At 41.7% G+C, this 22,176-nt stretch overlaps 1 protein-coding gene across 1 annotated transcript in view; it reads left to right on the top strand.

The window, feature by feature from the left end:
* GREB1L (GREB1 like retinoic acid receptor coactivator) overlaps window positions 1-22,176 on the top strand; it is a 110,030-nt gene that overhangs the window by 23,510 nt on the left and 64,344 nt on the right. Inside the window, exons 6-11 of the mRNA XM_056854721.1 lie at window positions 752-874; window positions 10,962-11,096; window positions 12,427-12,564; window positions 15,877-15,996; window positions 18,173-18,310; window positions 21,485-21,670. Coding sequence (XP_056710699.1) covers window positions 752-874; window positions 10,962-11,096; window positions 12,427-12,564; window positions 15,877-15,996; window positions 18,173-18,310; window positions 21,485-21,670 — 840 coding nt within the window. The remainder of the gene's footprint in view (window positions 1-751; window positions 875-10,961; window positions 11,097-12,426; window positions 12,565-15,876; window positions 15,997-18,172; window positions 18,311-21,484; window positions 21,671-22,176) is intronic.

Here is a 22,176-nt window from a genome sequence, read left to right as displayed (position 1 = left end):
GGTAACCAGCAATTTGGGATGAACCGTGGCCATCTGCAAGTATTCCTACCACACCATTTTATGGCTGCTTACAAAAGGCTTTTACTGCACCTGCTCTTGAGCAGGCACTATCAAGTGGCATGCTATTCTTTAACAGTTTGTGTAGTTACCAGTATGTGACTTGGCTGATAAAATACACTTTTTGAGTGGCTCATGTGATAACATGGATGCAAAAACTAATCCTGTTCGTATGGATGGGATTGTGTTTTGTGTTGCTGCCCATTCCATTCCTGTATGTAGTTTTTGCAAAGGCTTGTACATTACAGCAACATCTATGCACTGCCCTGTGTAGTTTCATAGTGCAATATCCTGGCTTATTTTTGGTGTACCTGCATAACACTCATTGCTATTGCAGTGGTGCAGGGGTCCTTGCTTTTAATCCTACTGACTTTTTGCCTTTGTGCAAAGGATCCTAAGATAGTGCTGTTAGTGGTATTTGGTATTCAATCCTTTTTCTGTGAAGCTCTTCCTTCTTTGACGTCCTATCAAAGTGCAGTATCACATTTGCTGCACTGAATATAAAGGAATATATCATTTTTAGCTGACAAAATTCTGAGTACGTTGTTTTTGACTGAGCTCTGTTACTTACTGTATAATTTTCCCCCCAAATATGCTGCATTGTCCTTTTTTATTGTTTGTGTGTTTAACATCTGTTGTTAACTGTCTGTAACTCTGGCTGCCTTAATATGTACTGTAGCTACTTCACTTGCAGAATGTAGAAGCAGGCAACCTTCTGCTGTTAGCCATTCTGCTAAACCTAATCCTTCAGCATCTCCATCCACGACCCCTGAGAGTGGAGCAGCCAATGGATACAAGACAGGGTTCACTCAGACAGGTAGGAGCTGAAAGTGCATTGTGTCCTAGAGCTGAGGACTGGCAAAGTAGTGACTGTGCTACAACTTAAGCCTCATAGCAAGTTGTATGAGGTGAGGCAGTGACCTTGGGTGGCAGATGTTGGGGGATGGCAGTCTGTGAGGATACCTTGCCTTCACCCCCATTATCATAACAATTACTACTTTTCTTTGCCACCTTCCACTCAGCTGTTAGAACAGTGAATGTTCCTTCATTCCTCAGGTATCTTTGTGTGGCAAGCTACAGACTGGTGGTGTATTTCAAGATAGAGGAAAGTGCAGCTGCTGTGTAGGGGTGGGAACAGTGAGAGGCAGTGGAGGGGCAGCAAGAGGCAGATGGTGGTAGTGGGGGGGCCAAGTGGGGATGAGGGCCCCCGGGGGGCAGTGCTTGTCGAGCCCTTGTTTATGTGCCTTAAAGTCAGAGGTTCAGTGTCTGGAGCATGGCAGTTGCCCGATATATGTTCCTTTTTGTGTCTTATGACAAAACACACACATGCGCCTCTAAAATGAATCAAAGTTGCTTAGCAGCAGTGCTTTGAGAAGTGCAACTTACGTGTTTCATATGACCTCCTTACAGGCCAAAGGGGTGGGCAGTTCTTTTGATCACATGGTTATATGAGTCTGAAATTTGCATATACATACAGCCATTAGAAAAGTTATCTTGAAAACAATAGGGTTTTTTATTTTCAACAATTTTGATATATTTTAGGTTTATTTTCATTTGTATTGCTATATAAAGGCCAGCAGGGTGCACAGAGTTAATGTACATATATATTTTAACCATGACTAAAAAACTGTGAGTGAATGGGGCTGTGTGTAAGCAAAATCCTAGTAAGCAAAATTTGCTTCCCTGTCTTCATTATGCCTAAACTGGTATCAATGTTAACAATATTATCTGCAATGGCTTATGGTCCCAAATTGCAAACTTTAATGGATTGGGTGATATTTCATCTGCTCTTCTAAACGGGGTTACAAATGTTTAAACACAATTCCATTTTTATTTTATGAAATCATGACCTTGAGGTTTCTTGGCATGGAAATATATAGTCAAAAGATACCATTCTATCTGAAATAACAAAGGATCAATATTTTTATATATTGGGTGATGCCAGCTATATTAATAGATCTGCCTGAGGACTGGCAAAGTAGTGACTGTGCTACAACTTAAGCCTCATAGCCTCATCTGCTCTGCTTATTCCTTTTCAATGTATCATGATCTCTTATATGTTATTTTGTGTTGCTGCTTGCATTGCCAATCCCATTCTGTCTGCTGCTAGACATCCTATTCCAATGAATACATTATCAAATTGGCTGCCTTCAGACATCATGAGCAAACTCCATTATGTTTGTGACTAGAATGGGCCTAGTTTGTTTTCAGGCTCACATGTCCCTTTCCATGGTCTCATGTCTTTATACTAGAGCCAAGACTGAAGATTTTCTGGTTTGAAGCCAACCTAAGTTTATTGTGACATTCAAATTGGGGTGATTTAATAAATTTTAGTTTCTTCCTTAAAAATGAGGATTCTAATCCATGGACTACCCAATGCTTGTGAGTCAGGATACCGCTTATTTTTTTCCATATCACCTGAACACCTGTCTCCTTGCAAATCTCTTCTTGTTCTAAAAATGTTGCATATTTAGCTGAGATATGTAGATTATTTGTTTTGTGGCTTTTAGGAAGTACAGAGCAGGACTGTTGCCTGGACATAGCTTTTTCTACATTGACTCTGATTCTAGTAATTGTATTATTCTTTAATCTCTCTTCTACTTTTCCTTACTAGTGTTTTCTGTAGATATTAGTATATGAAAAATAGAAGCATGAATTTCTTTTATGCCAAGCCATCACACTAACATAACTGATAGAACTATGGTATAGACTATAGAACTTTGCCATTATCTGCTTAGCTTGGGAAGGTAGCACAGCTCAGTCAAGTTTACCAAGACCTTGTTTATTGACTCACTTGTGTACCAGTTCTGAGGGAGAGGGAAAGAAAGGAGAGAGAGTTCTTTCCAGAAGGGTAAATGTAGCATACTTCATTGTAGCTAGGGTTGGCAACCTCCAAGTAATAGCTGGAGATCTCCTGCTATTACAACTCCCTCTCCCATAATACTAGAACACGGGGTCATCTGCTAAAGCTGGAGGGTGAGAGATTCAAAACAGATAAAAGGAAGTATTTTTTCACACAACGCATAGTTAAATTGTGGAACTCCCTGCCGCAGGATGTGGTGATGTCTGCCAGCTTGGAGGGCTTTAAGAGGGGAGTGGACATATTCATGGAGGAGAGGGGTATTCATGGCTGTTAGTTAGAATGGATACTAGTCATGCTGCTTACCTATTCCCTCTAGTATCAGAGGAGCATGCCTATTATTTTGGGTGTGGTGGAACACAGGTAGGATGGTGGTGCTGCACTCGTCTTGTTAGTGGCTTCCTAGAGGCACCTGGTTGGCCACTGTGTGAACAGACTGCTGGATTTGATGGGCCTTGGTCTGATCCAGCAGGGCCTTTCTTATGTTCTTATGTTCTTATCCCTTACCCATTGCCCTCCGCTTGTTCTCAGAGTGTGTTTTTTTAAATCTCCAAGGTCTATCAGGTTTGCAAGTTCTTTTTAATAATATCCTTTCCCTTTGCTTTTTGTTTTTTTCCTCTCCCTGACTAGTTTCACTGGGCCTGGTGTAGGTTTGATGTGAGCATGCCCTGTTTGCTTTTCTCAGATTAATGTATCCAGTGAAATCCAGTTTGTTTTGTTTGCAAGGAAAAGTTCATTGTTAGGTTACAAAAATTTCAAAGTTGGTAGGGTATCGAGAGCCTAAAGGGAAGATTAATCTGATCTGAAATGTAACCTTTACAGACAAAAGAAGTCATTCATATAGTTCATATAGTTCATATTTGGAACTTGGCTTCAGAAAATAATAGCCCAGCAGTGGTGAACAATAGTCTGCACTAACACTGGATTGTCTTCCAAAGCAGTTCTAATTATGTGCCAAGAAAAGCCTTATAAATTATGGAAAGTAAACAATTTCTCCTATATTTTATTATCCTGCATAACTCATTCTCGCTCAGAGGGAGAAGGGCATCTTCATTATGGGTGTTTCCTTTTCCTCTTATCTCGGGAGGCAGGAACCAAATATTTAAATTTTTCTGACCTCTGAGGGTAAACGCCCCCTTGTGATCAGTTCTATTTCCTGCCTTGAATGGGAGAGCAGCCTTCTAGCAGCTCTCTGCTACAGAAATAATAGAGAAACCTTAACCTTACTTATTAGACCTAAAAATATTCTTATTTTAACAAACCTAAACTTAACCTAACTAATCTACTACTCAATTCTATTTACTGTCTTAATTTTCTGCCTATTCTCCTCAGAAGGGTCTTTTCCCGCCAAAAAAAAAAAAAAAAAAAAAGGCGGATTGGCATCAGGACAGCTATATAGCACCTGCCAATTTAGACCCTAGCCTGCTAGTGGCCTTACCACTACAATTAGATGAACCCTCGGACAGTCACTCTGGTGACCTGAGGACCAAAACTCAAAAGGGAAAGGCAAAAGCGGCAAGAACGGCGCAGGCAAGTACAAACGGCTTGGCTCGACCGCTAACAAGCGCGCCAAATGCCTGCTGCAAAACGCACGCTGCTCTGCCGCGCCTGAAAGACGCGACTGCCAGATCGCAACAGAAAGCGGCCGGGAGAAAACAGCGGCGGTAGCCGCTCCTCCCACACAGCATGAACGGGGGAAATGAAGGAGGTTGGCGGCTCGCCTTTTTGCCTCGCCCGCCATGCTCCGTCCTTAGGCGGCTCGCCTATTGTTATTCAAGGACGGGAAGCAGCGGGAAGCAGCCAGGAGAACACAGCGGCTATAGCCACTTCTCCCACACTGCACAAACGGGGAAAATGAAGGAGGCTGGCGGCTCGCCTTTTTGCCTCGCAATGCTCCGTCCTCAGGCGGCTCGCCTATTATTATTCAAGGACGGGAAGCATCAACGGAGACATCGACTGCCGGTAAGGTGACTTCGCCCCCCCCCCTCATAGATGCAGCCTGTTTTACTCCTATAAGAGCAGAGCTCTCCGCCCTGATTAAAAACGCCTTCTCAGATGGCTTAAGGGCAGTACAACCTCCTTATCCTGCCCCATCCATACAGGGATCGTAGGGATCACACCCTCCAGCACCACAAACAGTAATCTGATTGCTAAAAGGGCAGAATATCAGCCAAAGCAGGGGAACGGCTGTGGCTCAGTGGCAGAGCGTCGGATTGGCATGCAGAGGGCCAATTCTGGTAGTAGGTGATGTGGAAGACCTCTGCCTGAGATCCTGGTGAGCCAATCACCAGTCCAAGTAGTACCAAGAGAGTACGTGCTGGCCAGCCTAAGCAGCGCTGAAAGCTAATTCACGGTCCCAAAATTGCCAATTGGTACCCAGACTGTCTATAGTATTTAACGCAGAAGATTTCCTTCTGCATTGGCATAAAAACCTAGCTACTCTTGATCTCTCAGAGGACTCAGAGTGGGAGAAAAGACTCCAGATAGGTTTGTGCCAGCGCTTGATTATTTCTAACTCTGTTGAAAGCAGAGCGGGAGAAACCAATGGCACCCATACAATGCTCCACAGCCTCTAGGAAGCCTTTATATTTGGTTTATCGGTGCTTCTAAAATTCTAAAAGTGCCTTCAGTAGAATCACCTGTCACTGCCTTCACTCCTTCAACCTTGTTACATGGCCTTGCCATGATTAAGGACCCTACAGATAGGAAGGCAGAGTTAGCAGGCATAAATGCTCAGAGGCCTTGGCACTCACTATCAAGCGCTTCTATCACATCTGCCCTAGTATACAGAGCGGCAATAATTTGGACTAGGAAGTTATATCAACTTTTTCCACAGGAAGAAAGAAACGCCTTTACAGGAGTACCCATGTTTTTTTTTAGAGTGGTATTCTTTCTAACTGATTCGAACTTCGATACCATGCCATATGCAGCTAGGACACTAGCCGCAGCATCAGATGCCAGAAGGGCATCCATTTTTTTTTTGAGAGTGGTATCCTTCCAGCTGATTCTACCTTAGATACCATGTCATCCATGTTTTCGAGAGTGGTATTCTTTCTAGCTGATTCCTCCTTAGATAACATGTCATATGCAGCTAGAACACTAGCCACAGCCTCAGCTGCCAGAAAGGCTCTCTGGGTACGCCCCTGGCAAGCGGAGTATATAGATCAAAATTGGTTATTATGGGCTTCCTGTATCAGGGAAAGACCTTGCTTGGAGACAATTTGGTCCCCATATCAGTGGAGACCAAAGACAAGTTTCTACGCAAGGAATCCAAGGGATCACTCCCCCTATGTCCTTTCGTGCATACCATATACTTCAAAGATACAGACCTGATCAACCTAGAAACCACCGGAACCAGAATCGCAGCTCCTTTAGTAAAGGAGGACGATTCAATAAATCTCCAAAATCCTCCACCTTCCAGGGCAATAAAGGGGATAAACCCGACCGCCCAACCAAACAGTGACGCCAGCCACCAGTCAGTGGAAGGCAGGCTCAGCCTATTACACCGTCAGTGGTCACCTCCCAACCAGGCCTCTGGGTCACAAACATTATCTCACAAGGCTATCAGATAGAGTTTTTCTTACACTCCTTCACATCGACTAGTAATATCTCCAACATTCCCCCCCCCAAAAAAAAAAAAAAAATCCATAGAACTTCAGAGGCCTCTTAGACATCAAGGCGATGGAGCCAGTCTCACCATTAGAGCATACATTGGGAGTCTATTCAGTATTCTTTACTGTTCCCAACAAAGGCGGCGGATGGAAAGCCATCCTAGACCTCAAGTTTCTGAACAGATTATCCCATTAAAGCGCTTCAGGATGGAGACACTAAAGTCAGTCACACAGGTCCTCAGGGAAAAGCATTTTCTTACATTCTAATACACCCGGCACATTGTTGTTTCCTTCGGTTCCGTACAAGGGACACCTCTTCCAATTCAGGGCCTTACGATTCGGGTTATCATCGCCCCTCCTCGAGTATTCACCAAAGTTCTGGACACACCAGTCACATCTCTGCGCAAGGAGGGCGTGAGAATCACCCTTCTCAGACGACATTCTGATTTGCGCAAGCTCAAACTAGCAGAGCATAGATCATTCAGAGAGAGTTCTGAAGAGGTTAACAGAACACGGGTCATAATCAACTTCAGAAAGACCCACTTAGTTCCATCCCAACGATTGAGAGAGATGGGGGATGGACATAGACACACTGACAAACTCCTTATACCTTCCAGTGGACAAAAATCCACAACATTTCATCTCTAGCAAAGAAAGCGATTAATTCCCGGTCGCCTTCTCTAATGTCCCTGACCAAACTGAAGGGTCACATGTCTGCATGCATTCCCACAGTTCAAGGGGCACGCTTACGAGCAAGACCTCTTCAATGGTTCTTAAGGCCATACCAAAGAGACATACCAAGGAAGAAGTGACAGAAATCTCATCCTGACCGAGGAAGTCAGATCAAGACTAGTATGATGGTTTCAGTCTCAGAATTTGACGAAAGGAAGTTGGTATCTCCGTCCAACACCAATTCAAATCTTCACGGATGCGTGTCTATCAGGTTGGGAAGCCACGCTCAAGGGACAATGGCTCAAGCAACATGGACCATCAAGAACAGAATCTTCACATCAGTGCCCTAGAAATCAGGATGATCCTCAGAAGCGACTACATTTTTCCTTGGGCCGAGTCCAACCTCTCATCAAAATCAGCAGAACATATTCAGGGCACAGTCAACATACAAGCAGACTGGCTCAGCAGACAGGACATCAGCGAGGCAGAATGGTCTCTACATCCAGAGGTCTTTCAACTTATTACTCAGAGATTCGGCACGCCACAGATTCATCTGTTTGCATCCAGCATCATCCACCAGCTGCCATGGTACTATTCCATGTACCGTCAACAGGGGGTGGAACAAATGGACCTCTTAATGTCACCAGGGCCACACGACCTACTGTACGGGTTCCCCCCCTCCCTCCAAGGGTATTGAGAAAGGTACGACTTCAAAAAGCATCAGTCAGATTCATAGCTCCATATTGGCTGCGACGACCGTGGTTCCCATCTATAATTCAGATGTCCATACAGAACCATTGGAGACTTCCAGACAGACAAGATCTCCCTCTACAAGACCCAATATGCCATCCCAATCCAGGGTGGTACAAACTGACCGCATGGGCACTGAAAGGAGATGACTTATAGCCCTAGGTTATAGCCCGGTGGCCGTCACTACCATATTGACAACAAGGAAGCCATCAGGAGGGACAGAGCTTAGGGCTAGCTACCTGCACTCTACAAAGGCAACTGGCATCTATAGCTACCATAGTACCCAAGGTATCTGGATACCGCTTAACCAAACACCATCACATAAAAGCCTTTTTAAGGGGCGTCAGTTATTTAGCTCCTCCTGTTAGACACAGGTTCACAACTAGAGCCTGCACACAGCTTTGACAGCACTCACACAACTACCATTCGAACCAATCACTGAGATAGGACAAAATGTAGCTGCAAGTTTCACAGGGAGCAGGACATAGTGCTTTCATCTTCTGCACTAACCCCAAGAATCCTAAGGAGAAGGCCTGGCACTAGCTAGACCTAACAAGGGCACTACCTGTTTACATTTATCTTACTAAAATTATTAGGAACTCTGACTCCTTATTCGTTCATATCTCACCACCTGACAAGGGCAAGCATATGTCCAAGGCATCCATTAGTAGGACCATCACCTTATACATAACACAGGTTTATAGAATAAGTAACCTACCTGCTCCTGCGGGCGTTACTGCCCACTTGGGAAGAAGTGCGGCTACTTCAGCAGCCTTCGACTGCCGTGCTTTATGGAAGAGATATGTAAGGCTGCAACTTGGTCCTCGGTGTCCACATTTGTGAGACACTACAAATTAGATCTATACTTGTCAGCAGATGCCGCCTTAGGCAGACGAGTACTGCAAAGTATACTTCAGGACGTCTAACCCTCCCAAGGGCGGGGGACAGCTCTTGTATGTCCCATAATGAAGATGCCCTTCTCCCTCTGAGCGAGAAAGAGCCTTGGCTACTTACCGTGAAGGCTTCTTCTGCTCAGAGGGACGAAGGGCATCTTGCCCGCCCAGACGTCAGTAAAATATAAATAAAACAAATAAAATAAAATTACAGGTAATCATGGTTACATCTAACTTCCAGTTGACGTTCAATTCAAGTTAAACGCTGTTTGTTGGTTCATGACTTATAGTTATCCTAAAGGTTCATCGTTAATGTTTATTAGGAACTTATTTCTTGTATAGAATTATAACTAACATGTTTCTTCAGTCTATCTTAAATATATAAGGCTCGGAAAGTCTTTAACTGATCACAAGGGGGCGTTTACCCTCAGAGGTCAGAAAAATTTAAATATTTGGTTCCTGCCTCCCGAGATAAGAGGAAAAGGAAACACCCATAATGAAGATGCCCTTCGTCCCTCTGAGCAGAAGAAGCCTTCACGGTAAGTAGCCAAGGCTCTTTCTTCTCCTGCTTACAGGGAGGCGCACTGAAAACCATTCTTGGGGGAACATGTTGCCCAGCCTCCTGCCTCTGACTTTCATGGGCTGCTTCCCTTACACTTTCCAGTTTTACCGTCTGTCTTAATGGCAAAGATTCTTAAGATGCTATTTTCTGTGCTGTCACAATTGGATAACTTGAGCATTGTACTAAAACCTACCTGCAGTCTGTAAGAGTGCTTTGCTTGGCCATAAGTGTTGACTAAGCATTCTTGAAGACCCCATCACATTGGACTGCGTCAGGGCCACAGAGAGAAGCCTGGAGGACCAGGAAAGGCACAGGTGAAGAGGGCATTGCTAATGTGGGCATAAAAGGAGGAAGCCACACAGCAAGAGCTATTGCTTCAGGGGCTTGAGATCCAGATAAGGCAGTGGGGAGCCACTTCAAGCCATCCCAGTCCAGCACAAGTCTTGGTGGTTCTGAGCTTGGTGACTCCAGGTAGCTAAAGTGCACTGAGGTAGCAGGACAGTAGTGACAACTTTTTGTAAGCTGGATAAGGATAATGGAGCACCTCATCTTGGGGAACCATGATAGCACTGATGAGAAGCTAGAGGGAAAGATGCCTATTCTGGTGAAGCGTTATGGAATAATGGAACATTTTCTCCATTATAATGAGAACTTGGGTGAGCTAACCCGTAGCAAATACTAATGAAAACCATGTGTGCTTTCCTGATTTAGATTGGCTTTACCTCCCATTGAGCCGCCTCACATGCATGTTCCAGCTCAGAACTTGCATGGCATGACTGGAAAATTCAGACTGTTATATAAGTTTTGCCATGCAAGGCTGGAGATATTTTTAAAAGACAGTTGAAAGAAGTTTGATAGAGGTACATGCCATGTACATACATTGTTCTCTTTGTCTCAGTGTTGTCTCTATTCCAGCAGGTTTTGCAGACTTCTGAAAAACTGCTAAAACTTGTAAAACCTGTTTACTAGAATCAGTAATTGAATAACTGTACTTGTCACGGACAGTGATGCCTCTCTCATACCACATGACTCTCTGAAAAAAATAGTACCTTGTCTCTAATCTAATTTTGGGCAACTTGCCCCCCCCTCCCGTGCGTGTATTGAGGATTTTAATATTTAGCCATCTTTTTGTCAAATGGCTAGTATGACAGGTCCATGTACTGCATCTAAGTTCTGATCTTAGCTTTTATAATATCTTTATTCAATTGGAATATTTATTTACTCCTCTCTGCTATGTTTTACCTTTATGTAAAACCAATAGTATACCTATTTGCCAGATGTAGTATTTTCCTGAAATATGAAACCACCTGCTCACAAGTAGTCCTTTTCAAGTAAAGAATTCTAAAATTTAGGACACAATTAAAATAAGTATTAAATAATATGAAAAATGCCTTCAGTGTAGGAAATGTATTATTTATGATAAGTGTGATGATAAGAATTTATTGTAAGTTATTGGATTTAATAATTATTTCTAAAATAACTTATTTGGACATTTTTAGGAAAATACAAAGATTAACATAGATTTTGTCAAGTAGTTACAACAATCTCTTTGACAGACTCCTCGATATTCAATCCAGCACAATCTTCCTCTGCTGTTAATTTAAGTGCAACACAAGATTTGTCTCGGAATAAGAACATAGTGAAACCAATTGCTTTTCCTGTGCAACATGTAGGAAAGACATTTGCAACAGGTAACATGTTATCTTCCCAAGAGTTGTTGTCTGACAAGGGACAAAAAGTAGACCATGATTTCCTTAGTGCCAAGTGTGGGGAGATCAGATCCCGCTTCTAGAGAGTGGTTTATAGCCCTGGGTGCAATCCACTAAATCCTGTTCCTGCCCGACATTCAGTATCATACATGATTATTGTAAAGCAACCATACTTAGTGGATTGCATTCCCTCATGGATCTAGAACGATTTCCATATCCAAATTGAAATCTCAGTGTATTATTTATTTATGTAATTATTTATAACTGCCTTTCGGTTTCAAAAACTTTCATGGTAGTGTTGTCTAGGTTTTTAATATATTCTTTAGGAAAACAGTGCCTGAAATATTAAGGTTTTGATGATGGCTACCATTTATAGTATCCAAGCTAAAACATTAAATAAAACTCCAGTTTATAAAGAATAGTCTAAACTGCAAGACAACAGAATGGGGAAAGAAATTACTAAATTCCTTTTTAAAGGCTGTCAACGGATTAAATAACTTTGAATGAATCTTGTACCTTCTAAATCAACTGATCAATGGGTGAGAAATACATTTTTATATTACCCAGATCTCAGTATAGGTTCACTTTTTTAGATGTAGAAGGAACTATAAGATAACTTACTATTTAATAAACAGTTATTGTTAGACAGAATAACCATGTTCTTCTTTGTTACCTACATCTGACTCAAAATGCATAACTTAAAGCCCCTTGGTTTACAATTTACTCTCATTAGGTTGTATCCAACCAGCAGCAAGCAGAACTCTGGTTGCAGAATGGGACTTCCCCATCTGCTAGTGCAACCCACTGTACCACTCAAACCTTTGTCTCTGGGTTCGGAGGACCCCCAGGAGTATCACTGGCCATGATGTGGGAGTTTGCAGTGCCACTCTCAGTTCTCCTTTTCTGAGAGGGAAGTGCTTTTCTGCCAGCAGATTGCATTTACAGATTACAGTTGGCTTCCCCAAATTATTAAAGAAATACATTTAAGACCCAAAGCCCTACTTTTTATTAGTTGTAGCTGAATTTTTCATCAGCTGTCCATTTCTAAGAAAGGAGATGAGCACTCTGAAATGTTCTTACAGTCTGATTTTTTAAAAAAATATTTCAGTTAACCTCGAAGTACCATTTGATCTTTTTATTTTATAGGTTGTGCTGGCAAAATGGAATCCCTGCGTAAAGTTGAGATTCATGGAAGTTAAATTTAATTTTGTAAACATTGTCTAATCTTATTGTAGCCTTCTGTGATTCTGTAACACAGTTATTCATTCCCAAACAGTCACCTAAAGGGTGCTTTGTATTTGGTTTCCTTTAGGTCCCCTTTCTCTGCGTGCCAGTGATATTGGTAGTGGAAACAACAATGGAGGACGAACTAGTGTCATGAACTCTACAGTCTCTCGGCCTATTCCTCACTCAATGTCTCCTGGCCCTAGCTGCGTGTCTGGGGAACAAGGTAAAGAGAACCTCAGCGGTTGTCACTTTAAAAAAATGCAGCCAGATTTTTTTGAATTAAAACTTTTAGAGCTTTGAATTAACCAGAATGCTGTATCACACCGTGGGGGAAATAATACCTGGGTAATCAAAATTTTAATCTGGGTGGGTAGGTAGGTAGGTAGGTAGGTAGGTAGATAGATAGATAGATAGATAGATAGATAGATAGATAGATAGATAGATAGATAGATAGATAGAAAAGTTTCTTGTTCCTTGAAAACATGAGTCCATGATACCCATGACTTTTTTCCAACCAGTCCTCAAAAATATAAAGTCAGATCAGTGGAAGATTTGTCCATAGTGTAATTCTGCTGGAGTGTATTTTTCTACCTTTAGAATATATGTGACTTCAGATATACATGCTATAAAAGGAGGTGTCTTTCTGTCAGGATTAAAGTGTAGAATGGGGCTGTAAAATATAAGGATCGGAGGCCTTGTTGTATGTCCAAGGGTTTTCATTGAGCATGCAGCACATTCCACGCAAATTAATTTAATTATTTCAGAGCTACTTTCTATATGGAATGGATACTTGGGCATTTTGATGGCTTTAATGCATCTTCGTGAGATCTCCAGAGAGAGAGTAAATCTGTATCTATATGTGTATGATTGGCTCTGGGAGGTAGTTAATACTAACCAGGGGGGTGGTTGTTGCCCCATCACAGGCTGTGATGTATTACTAAAGAAACTCAACCTGGACGCAGGATATTTAAATTGACTAGTCTCAAACCTTCAATTCTTGAGCACAATGATTGAACAGATGGTGGAGTTGTAACAGATTGCTTGGATGTTTTCCATTCTGGTTTCAGGCCTGGTTATGGGACTGAAACAGCCTTGGTCACTCTGGCACAGGAGATCTAGGGAGAGCAACTCTGCTGATTCTTCTGGACTTCTCGCTGGCTTTTGATACCATTGATCATGGTATCCTTCTGGACCTCCTTTCAGGGTTGGGACTGGGAGATACCATTTTGCAGTGGTTCTAGTCCTACCTGGAAGGTAGGTTTTGAATGGTGATGTTGGGGGACTGCTGCTTGGCCCCTTGGCTTCTGGTCTGTGGGGTCATGCAAGCTTCCATCCTGTCCCCCATACTTTTCGGCATGTACATGAAACCGCTGGGTCATCTGGCGATTTGGGCTCTGCTGTTACCAATATATACTAATAGGCCACTTTGGTTCATGCCTTGGTAACATCTAGATTAGATTAGTGCATTGTGCTTTATATAGAATTACTCTTGAAAAGTGCTTGGAAACTTCAATAGTATAGAATGCTGCAGCCAGGCTATTGACTGGAGTGGGTCAGAGAGGCCATATCAGATCAGTCCACAATGGCTCCCAATTTGTTTCTAGTCCTAAGTCAGTATGCTACTGTTGACCTTTAAAACCCTGTACTTCTTGGGACCAGCATACCTGAAGGACTTCTTACTCCTATATGAACATACCTGACTGCCGAGGTCATTTCCAGAGGCCTTGCTTCTGGATCGCCACTTTCTGGATTAAATGGATGGCAACCCAAGAGGGATTCTTCTGCATTGACACCAAAAGTATGGAACTCTCGCTCCAGGGAAATGTGCCTGTCCCTCTTCTGTCATTGTTTTCTACCAGCGAGTGAAGACTTAAAGGCATTCCCTCAGTGATCCCTCTTTTCTGCCCAATGTTTTAATTACTGTTTTATGTGCTTTTAATATGCATTTTCATTCTGGTTTTAATTGTTTTTATTATTTGTTTTATGATGTATTTTACTATGTTTTTGTTTTAACTATTAGCTGCCTTGGTGGCCCTGATTAGGCTGAAAGGTAGCACAGAAGGTTTGTAAATAAACTGGGAGGAATTCGTCATTTGGTATCGAACTTAGGAGGTATTTTAATGAAAATATACAGGTGCACAGACACCTGATTTGGAGGATTTGTTCTTCTGCCTCATTTGACTTTGACAGATTCAATAGAGCATACACACATAGAATTTTTTTTCCATCTAGTATAACAGAAATATAAAATTTGAAAGAGAAGAGTAGTGGGTGTAGGGGGGGGGAGTGTAGTGAAACCTTAAACTAGTCTCCCAAATTATGATTTATTGATACATGTAGAGGACCCATGACATTTTGTTATTTATGGGCAACATAACTTGGTGAGCCTTGGTCTAGTCAAGTAACTTCCTGTAGAAATAATCTAAAGTGAAGTACTCTTGCTCTTTTTCTGCTCCAGGATGCTTCCAAGATTTCCTGTTCCTGGAGAAGATTCATCATTGAAATGCATGGTTTCTCATTTGAATGTATATATGCTATGTTATTTCTGAGTACCAGTTTGAAGTTTTGCCTATTTTTGTAGTAGCTAGGTGGAGTATAGTAAGCCCAGGGTAACATACAGTCCCAGGTATATGGGGTGTAATGTTATCTGCCAATAAAAATATTCTTAGTCATTTCAGATTGTGCTAGAACTGGGATGGAAGCACAACAGGTAACACAAAGTCCAGCAGCTTTTTACAGATTAATTTAATGATCTGAGATCTTCATTTGATGCTGTGGGTCATTGTAGTGATCAGTAACGAAGATAAATTTATTTATCTTTCCTACACACTTGACACTGAGAGACACTGTCCTTCAGTGTTACTCCTCTGAAGATGCCTGCCACAGCTGCTGGCGAAACGTCAGGAAAGAAAATACCAAGACCACGGTCACACAGCCCGGATAACCTACAAGAACCAATAAATTTATTTGTTTAATAATAAATTTCATGTATTTCAACATCTCCTCCAAAGAAGAGATTGCTTACAGGAATGGGCACTCTGAAATATGCGTGGGGCTGCGAGCATGTTCCTCCATCATCAAGGCCTTTGTTTTTACCCTTTATTTAAATGACCTGGTTCACAGATGTGTATTGAAATGAATGGAAACTGTCTCGGGTACACATAGGATTGAATGTATATAACCCTTTCATGGGTTGATGCTATCATGTGTATTAGGTCTACTAAACATTCTTAGGTTTAGCGACAGTATTTCCAAAGTGATTAAGACACTTGTGTGTGTAACCTGCTTTATAGTGAATAAACCTGTCTTCCTACTGTCAGGTTGTGAAGTTCTGTGTAACTGGTATGCTTTCACGCTGGAATGCACAGGAAAATTGGCCTGATGATTGCTATGTTAGTTTTGCCTTTCTGTTTCTTTGATGCTAACAACAAATGGTCTACAGCAAGCAAGGATTTAATTTAGTTTCTCTCTTAAAAATTTTAAAAAGTTGAAATACTCACATTTTGTTGTCTTATGTTTGTGTTTTTCATCATAGCATCTGTGACCAGTTCTGGGCCCCCAAAGAAACGACACCGGGGATGGTCTCCTGGATCACCAGTCCCTCCTCCTGGCTTAGTTGTGCCTGTTCCTGCTATTCGGCCTCTTCCGAGAACAGGCAAGATTCTGATAAAACTGTTCAGACAGCACAGTAGCTTGGCATCACTTCTCTTTTTGCTGAAGTGCACAAAACAGGTCATTAGAAATGCTGCAAATCTTGTTCAGACCTACTTCAAAGTATTGTATGCAATGGTCACAAATAGAAGAAGAGTTGGTTTTTATATGCCGACTTTTTCTACCACTTAAGGAAGAATCACACTGGCTTACAATCACCTTCCCTTCCTCTCCCCACAACAGACACCCTGTGAGGTAGGTGGGGCTGAGAGAGCTGTGACTGGCCCAAGGTCACCCAGCTGGTTTCATGTGTAGGAACAGGGAAACCAACCTGATTCACCAGATTAGTGTCCACCATTCATGTGGAGGAGTGGGGAATCAAACCCGGTTTTCCAGATCAGAATCCACCGCTCCAAACCACCGCTCTTAAACACTACACCACTACACCAACTCAAAATACAGTTTTGAGTTGGGAAACCAACCCGGTTCACCAGATTAGTGTCTGCCACTCATGTGGAGGTGTGGGGAATCAAACCCGGTTCTCCAGATCCGAGTCCAGCGCTCCAAACCACCACTCTTAAACACTATACCAACTCAAAATACAGTTTTGAGTTGGAAGAGTTAATTGTGTTGGCTACAACACTTTTCTGTATATCAGCATTCCCTTTCTCCTTTGCAAGCAACATCTTACTCCTTATCTTCAAAACATTATCCAGTGCCTGCATTCAGCCTCATGCCACCCATTGGTTTCAGTCACCACATTTAAATTGCATTCTCCTCCTGGGTAATGACAAGTCTTTAAGCTCAGTGGGGCCATACAGTTGATGCTTCACTTTGGACAGGAATTTAAGTACAAATATACTTGCATCTGTCCACCTCCCCATACACATACCCAGTCTTCTCTTCCTCTTCAGTCTTCCATGTATCTGCTGTGTGACTGTTGCTTTCTGCTGTCCTGTATTCTGGCATGGTCCTGTCTCCGGTGTTTATTGTTTGCAGACTCCATCTCCCGCTGTTGCTGACTGCTAGATGCTCTGTGTATTTTGCATTCTCCTTTGAATTTTCCTGGCTAACAGGTTGTTGAGAAAATATATTAGGCCTATCACAAATTCAGATGACTGTCTAATGTAGCATTTTTCAGAAAACAGAAAAAAGACAGTTGTTAGATGGAAGAGTAGATTATGATTAGTGTACTGCTGCTTGTAAAACATAAGAAGCCCCCCCAAACTGGTGAATATGTGCATCTATGCATGTCTGTTTGCTTAAATAGGGCCCCTATATAGGGGTTGGAAGGAAGACAGGGTACAAATGTAATAAATATACATTTTTAAAAGTGTGAGTTAATGTTGGTAGCAAGCAATCTCTCTATTAAAAAACTGTTGACGCTTAGAAGACACACTTCATTGACAAAAGGGTAACATTTAATGTTTGTAAACTCATATGATTTGAAAATGTACTGCACAGGGACCAAATTTGTTTTGTAGAGCACCTTGGGGCCTTGGTTCCCTTTCTTATTTCTATGGGATTATTTTAAACATTGACATTAATGGATATCAGAGTTCCAGATGACAGAGAACTGTTTTTTAACTGTATACAAGCAAAAAAGATTTCCAGTGTTTCAACCTCCCTATCCTTATTTTATTCCTTTTTTTTTCTCGATTATTATAAATCGTCCATCTTTGCAATTTATTTTAAAAGAAGGACTTCATCTTGTTCTTAAGAGGATTTTGGGCTTCCTTTTAATGAAACCAGCTGTGGCTCCTTCAAGTCTAAAGTTTTAATGTTTGTGACTTCAGAACTATGTAAATCCATATTCATGTGGACATTACACCCCACATTTGGCCATCTAATCTGCAAACCATAGGTTAGGAATAACTCATCTCCTTTCTTTATGCTTACAGGTAGCAAGGAAAGGCTACTTCTAAGATGACATCTAGCTTGGCACCTTGGAAAATGCGTATTTAGCATTTTCTCCCTCAGCTAAGCACAAGAGCTAGGGAAAGATATTAGTTCTTTATTTAAATTTCGTATAGCTACAAAGGGAAATGCAACAGTGTTTTGAATTTTATTATGTTTAGTGATGGGGAGTAGTGGGAGGGGATTTCTTTCCGCTTAAATTGTCCATAGACCAAATCACAGTATGAGTCTTTTACTAACAGAAGTTTTTCTTTCTTTTATAGAGCCTGTTTTGTCAGTCCCGGTTCCTCAATCAATGTTACCTGGAATTTTGCAGCCTCAGCCGATTCCTGCAGGGGAAACTGTAATAGTTCCTGAAAATCTGCTGAATAGCTCAGGAGTCAGACCAGTGATTCTGATAGGTAAGCTCATCGTATGAAAAGTTGGTGTAGATTAAAATTGTGAAAATTTCACCATCATGGTCCTGTTGCACAATCATGCACAAAATTACAAGGTTTCTATAATCTGGTCCATGCCATTTTCTATAAAGTGATCAATCCCAGAGGTATGTGAAGTGACTCCAGCATAACAGGAATCACTCCAATGTATTTCCAGGTATCCCAGAAATATCCTTCATTAACTGCAGAATGTTGGTTGTTCAAAATCAAGCCAATATGCAAGAGGTCATGGGTAGGTCAAACTAGCCCTTCAGCACAGCACTAAAAGAAATAAGTTTTTTGCACAATCAGTGAAATCATTTCTCTTTGCTGTTAGAATGGTGGTTTAAAAAAACAAAAAAAAATGGGTATCTTAAGCATTTTTAAAGAGTTCAGTGTTATGGCATAAGAATAAAAATGGGAACTTGACCAAAACAAAAAACTGTTTATTTTGGGTTCCTACTTTCAAATTTCACCATGACAAATGGGCTATAGAAATAATTTACCAAAAAAAAGTACATTTTAGGAAAGTTTTATGTTTGTGTAGAGCATTTTAATTACATGTTAATATAGGATGTGTATGTAAAGTGTCTTCAAGTTGCACAAACCTATGGCAACCCCGTAGGGTTTTCAAGACAAGAGACTAACAGAGGTGGTTTGCCATTGCCTGCCTCTGCATTATGACTCTGGATTCTGCCTTGTTAAATATAGAAAGACAAAATGACCAGCTTATTTAGAAGAACAAGAATAAGGGCCTTCTCAGACATTACTTACCGGGGAGAAATTTCAACCAATGAAATTCTCAGGCTCTTCCTAGGCTCTTAGTCCAACAAAGCAGCATTCTTTTTCCATCCGTTCTTCCATACTAGGGTAAGAAAGAAACACCAATGGAGGTTCAGCTTTCTTAATAGCCTGTACTCCAAGAACAAAGTGGCTTACCCATTTACACTTATTCTCCAGAAGCAAAGGACTTTTGGAGGAGACTACATAGAAGGAAAGGAAAGCTTCTTCTCATGCCCCACACTCTAGCATTCTTTCTGCCTTGCACAAGGAGATGAGTGGTAGTTTGTCTGTGCTGGGGTCATCCCTGAGGTCTGTAATCCTGTGCATGCTTTCCCATTCACCTTGGAAATCACCTACCCAGGAAGGCTCCACTGAAACAATTAGGTGTGGATGCTCTGGACACCAGTTGCCTTGCCTGCTGAGCCAGTAAGTGCAACACTACTTTTTTTTTCTTCAAGCGATGCAAACCTCAGCACCGCACTTTTGTGGGTACCCAGGATGTCTCACATGCGTCAAGGAGCAGTTCCTGGTTATGCATCCGAGAGCCTACTCTGGCACACCATGGCATCACAGTTTCATTTGCTGACAGCAGATGACAGTCAGGACTTCAGGGGCAAATAAATGAGGGCCAGACAGTTGACTGATTGAGTAAAGAAGCCCAAGAAGGGCTAACTGACCAGTCTTGCAAGGAAGGTGGTATTCTATAGACTCATTCTGCAATGCTGTGAAAGGATCAATCTCCTGAGAAGTGTTCAAGAAGACCACCATGCACAACAAGATCTTTGGCATGAAACCCAAAACCCCATGCCCCACTACAATAGTATCAACTGTCCAGTGGTAGCAAAAGGAGTCACCCCTGATTGCTGCGGGTGTTGTGCCAGAGAACTCGGTCATCATAGAAGTGGTACAGAAGCCAGCCATCAAAGTTGACTCAGGAATCCATTCCCAGCCCAAAACCTCACGCACCACTTGGGCACCCTTCAACCACATTCTCCTACAACTACTACTACCACTGCACTTGGAGTTACGTAGGGAGTTTCAGCTTCCTCCCAAGAAAACAGCTCAGATAATAAGTAAACCTTATTAAATAAGGAGGGCAGGTGGAGGAAGTTCCTGAGGATGCACTGGTTGGTTGCTTTGACAGAGAGAGAGAGAATGTTCTGCAAAAAACTGTATTTCTTCCCACAGTGCTACTAAAAAGTGCCTCCCAAAAGCAGGTTGCAAGAGATGATCACAGTTATGTTGAGTCTATCAGTGGGGGACAAGTACAAAATCTATTAGCAGAGCTGCCTTGGAAAGTTAGAATAATGGCACCAGACTAACAAACGCTACATTTTCCTTAAATGCATGGAGTAAGATGAAGTAAGTTGAAGCCACTGGGGTATTTATTACCTTCCCTTACTCACTTGTCTAGCCGGATCCACCTAGCTACAGTCAACCACAAAAGGCAAGGACTGAGCCTAGATGTGGGAGATGACACAGTTCAAAGCAACTTGTCTGCTTCATCAGGCCTGACCAACTGAAAGTAATCCATACAGTTAGGACCAGACTGTGCTCCAGTAACATCCTAGTATGAGTAATCTTATCTGCAAAATGCACAACAAAAGATTCACAATGAGCATTTTTCTACATCCTTGGGGGTCTAAGATAGGATTTCATTCACAACCCAGAAAAGGTCCACTGGCTGGCATTGGACAGACACAGTTATGGCAGAGAAGTGCATTCATTTCACCACCATCACTACCACAGAGTAGGCACAATAATGTGCTCTCACCCATGTTCAGTTGCATTTGCTTTGTAAGTGTCTGTCTAACATTTCTGTGCCCAGGCTCTCAATGGCCTTGGTAAACCAACGGACTTTTTTTTTTTTTTTTTGCTTCATATTGCTACACCAAACTGCTTTTACCCTCTAGATACTGGGTAGGTGTTTACAAGATTCAACCTGCATCTGGAATGTCAGAAGGCAAAGGCAAGTTTAGATGGGATATTTGGAATGTAAAAAACAATAGAATTAAAAGGCATATTTTTCTTCCATTTGCTGTTTCTTTTTTATGTAAGTTTTTTTAATGTAAATTTTATGTAAGTTTCTTTTTAATGTAAGTTTCTTTTTTCTTTTTTATGTAAGAACAAACACCAAGAGAGTTGGGGCATCTTCACATGAGTTTGTGTGTAAGACTCAGATGAGTATATATATGTGATCCAGTTTTTGCAACATGGTCTTCAGAATCCATCCATCTGTGAGATCTCAGTGATGCATTCTAGGGCCCCAGTTCACTGCTTATGGATCATGGGCCTCTTACACCTCTTTTAGTATGCGTACTATATAATGGTACTGATTAGCTGTTTCAAAATTGTTTTTCTTTTTTCTTTTTATAGGTTATGGCACTTTACCGTATTTCTATGGGAATGTTGGAGACATTGTAGTGAGTCCCTTACTAGTCAATTGCTATAAAATTCCACAGCTGGAAAACAAGGATTTGGATCTTTTTGGTTTGACAGGGAGTCAGTTACTAAGTGTGGAGAACATGATTATTTTAACAATACAGTATCTTGTCCGATTAGGTAAGACATTACATTGTGTGTTGATTTTCCCCCTTTTTTAATGCCAATTCTTACAAATCATGGCCTTTTACTGGTAATAAGGCTTTTGTTGCTTGTTTTTGTGTAAGAAATCAGTTGTTCTGCACTCTACGTTTGGGAAAGCAGAACTGAGAATGAGCATGCATTTGAAATGTGGAGCATGCCTTTTCCGTTCTGGAGCAAATTGGCTCCAAGGGTCTGGTTTACCTCAGTAAAAGAGGGCCAGTTCTTCACAGCAGCTGTTCAGAAAACATTGGAATACCTTGTCTAACATGCACTCAGCCCTGCCCCCACAAACACACAGCCCAGTCTTTGGGATCCTGAAATGCAAGTCTCATGTTTGCAATAACCTTCAGTTATTGCAAGCTCTTTTCATTCAGAAGGATTGGTCTTTGCTTCAGGAGCCACAAGTAACTGATTACATGAAACCTATGTCTGCCATGTAAATGGCACCATTTAGTATCTAAGGATTAAGGGAATCCTTGTGC

Source organism: Euleptes europaea, chromosome 8 (assembly GCF_029931775.1).
Source record: "Euleptes europaea isolate rEulEur1 chromosome 8, rEulEur1.hap1, whole genome shotgun sequence".
Taxonomy (NCBI): domain Eukaryota; kingdom Metazoa; phylum Chordata; class Lepidosauria; order Squamata; family Sphaerodactylidae; genus Euleptes; species Euleptes europaea.
This window is presented reverse-complemented; position numbering and strand designations above follow the sequence as displayed.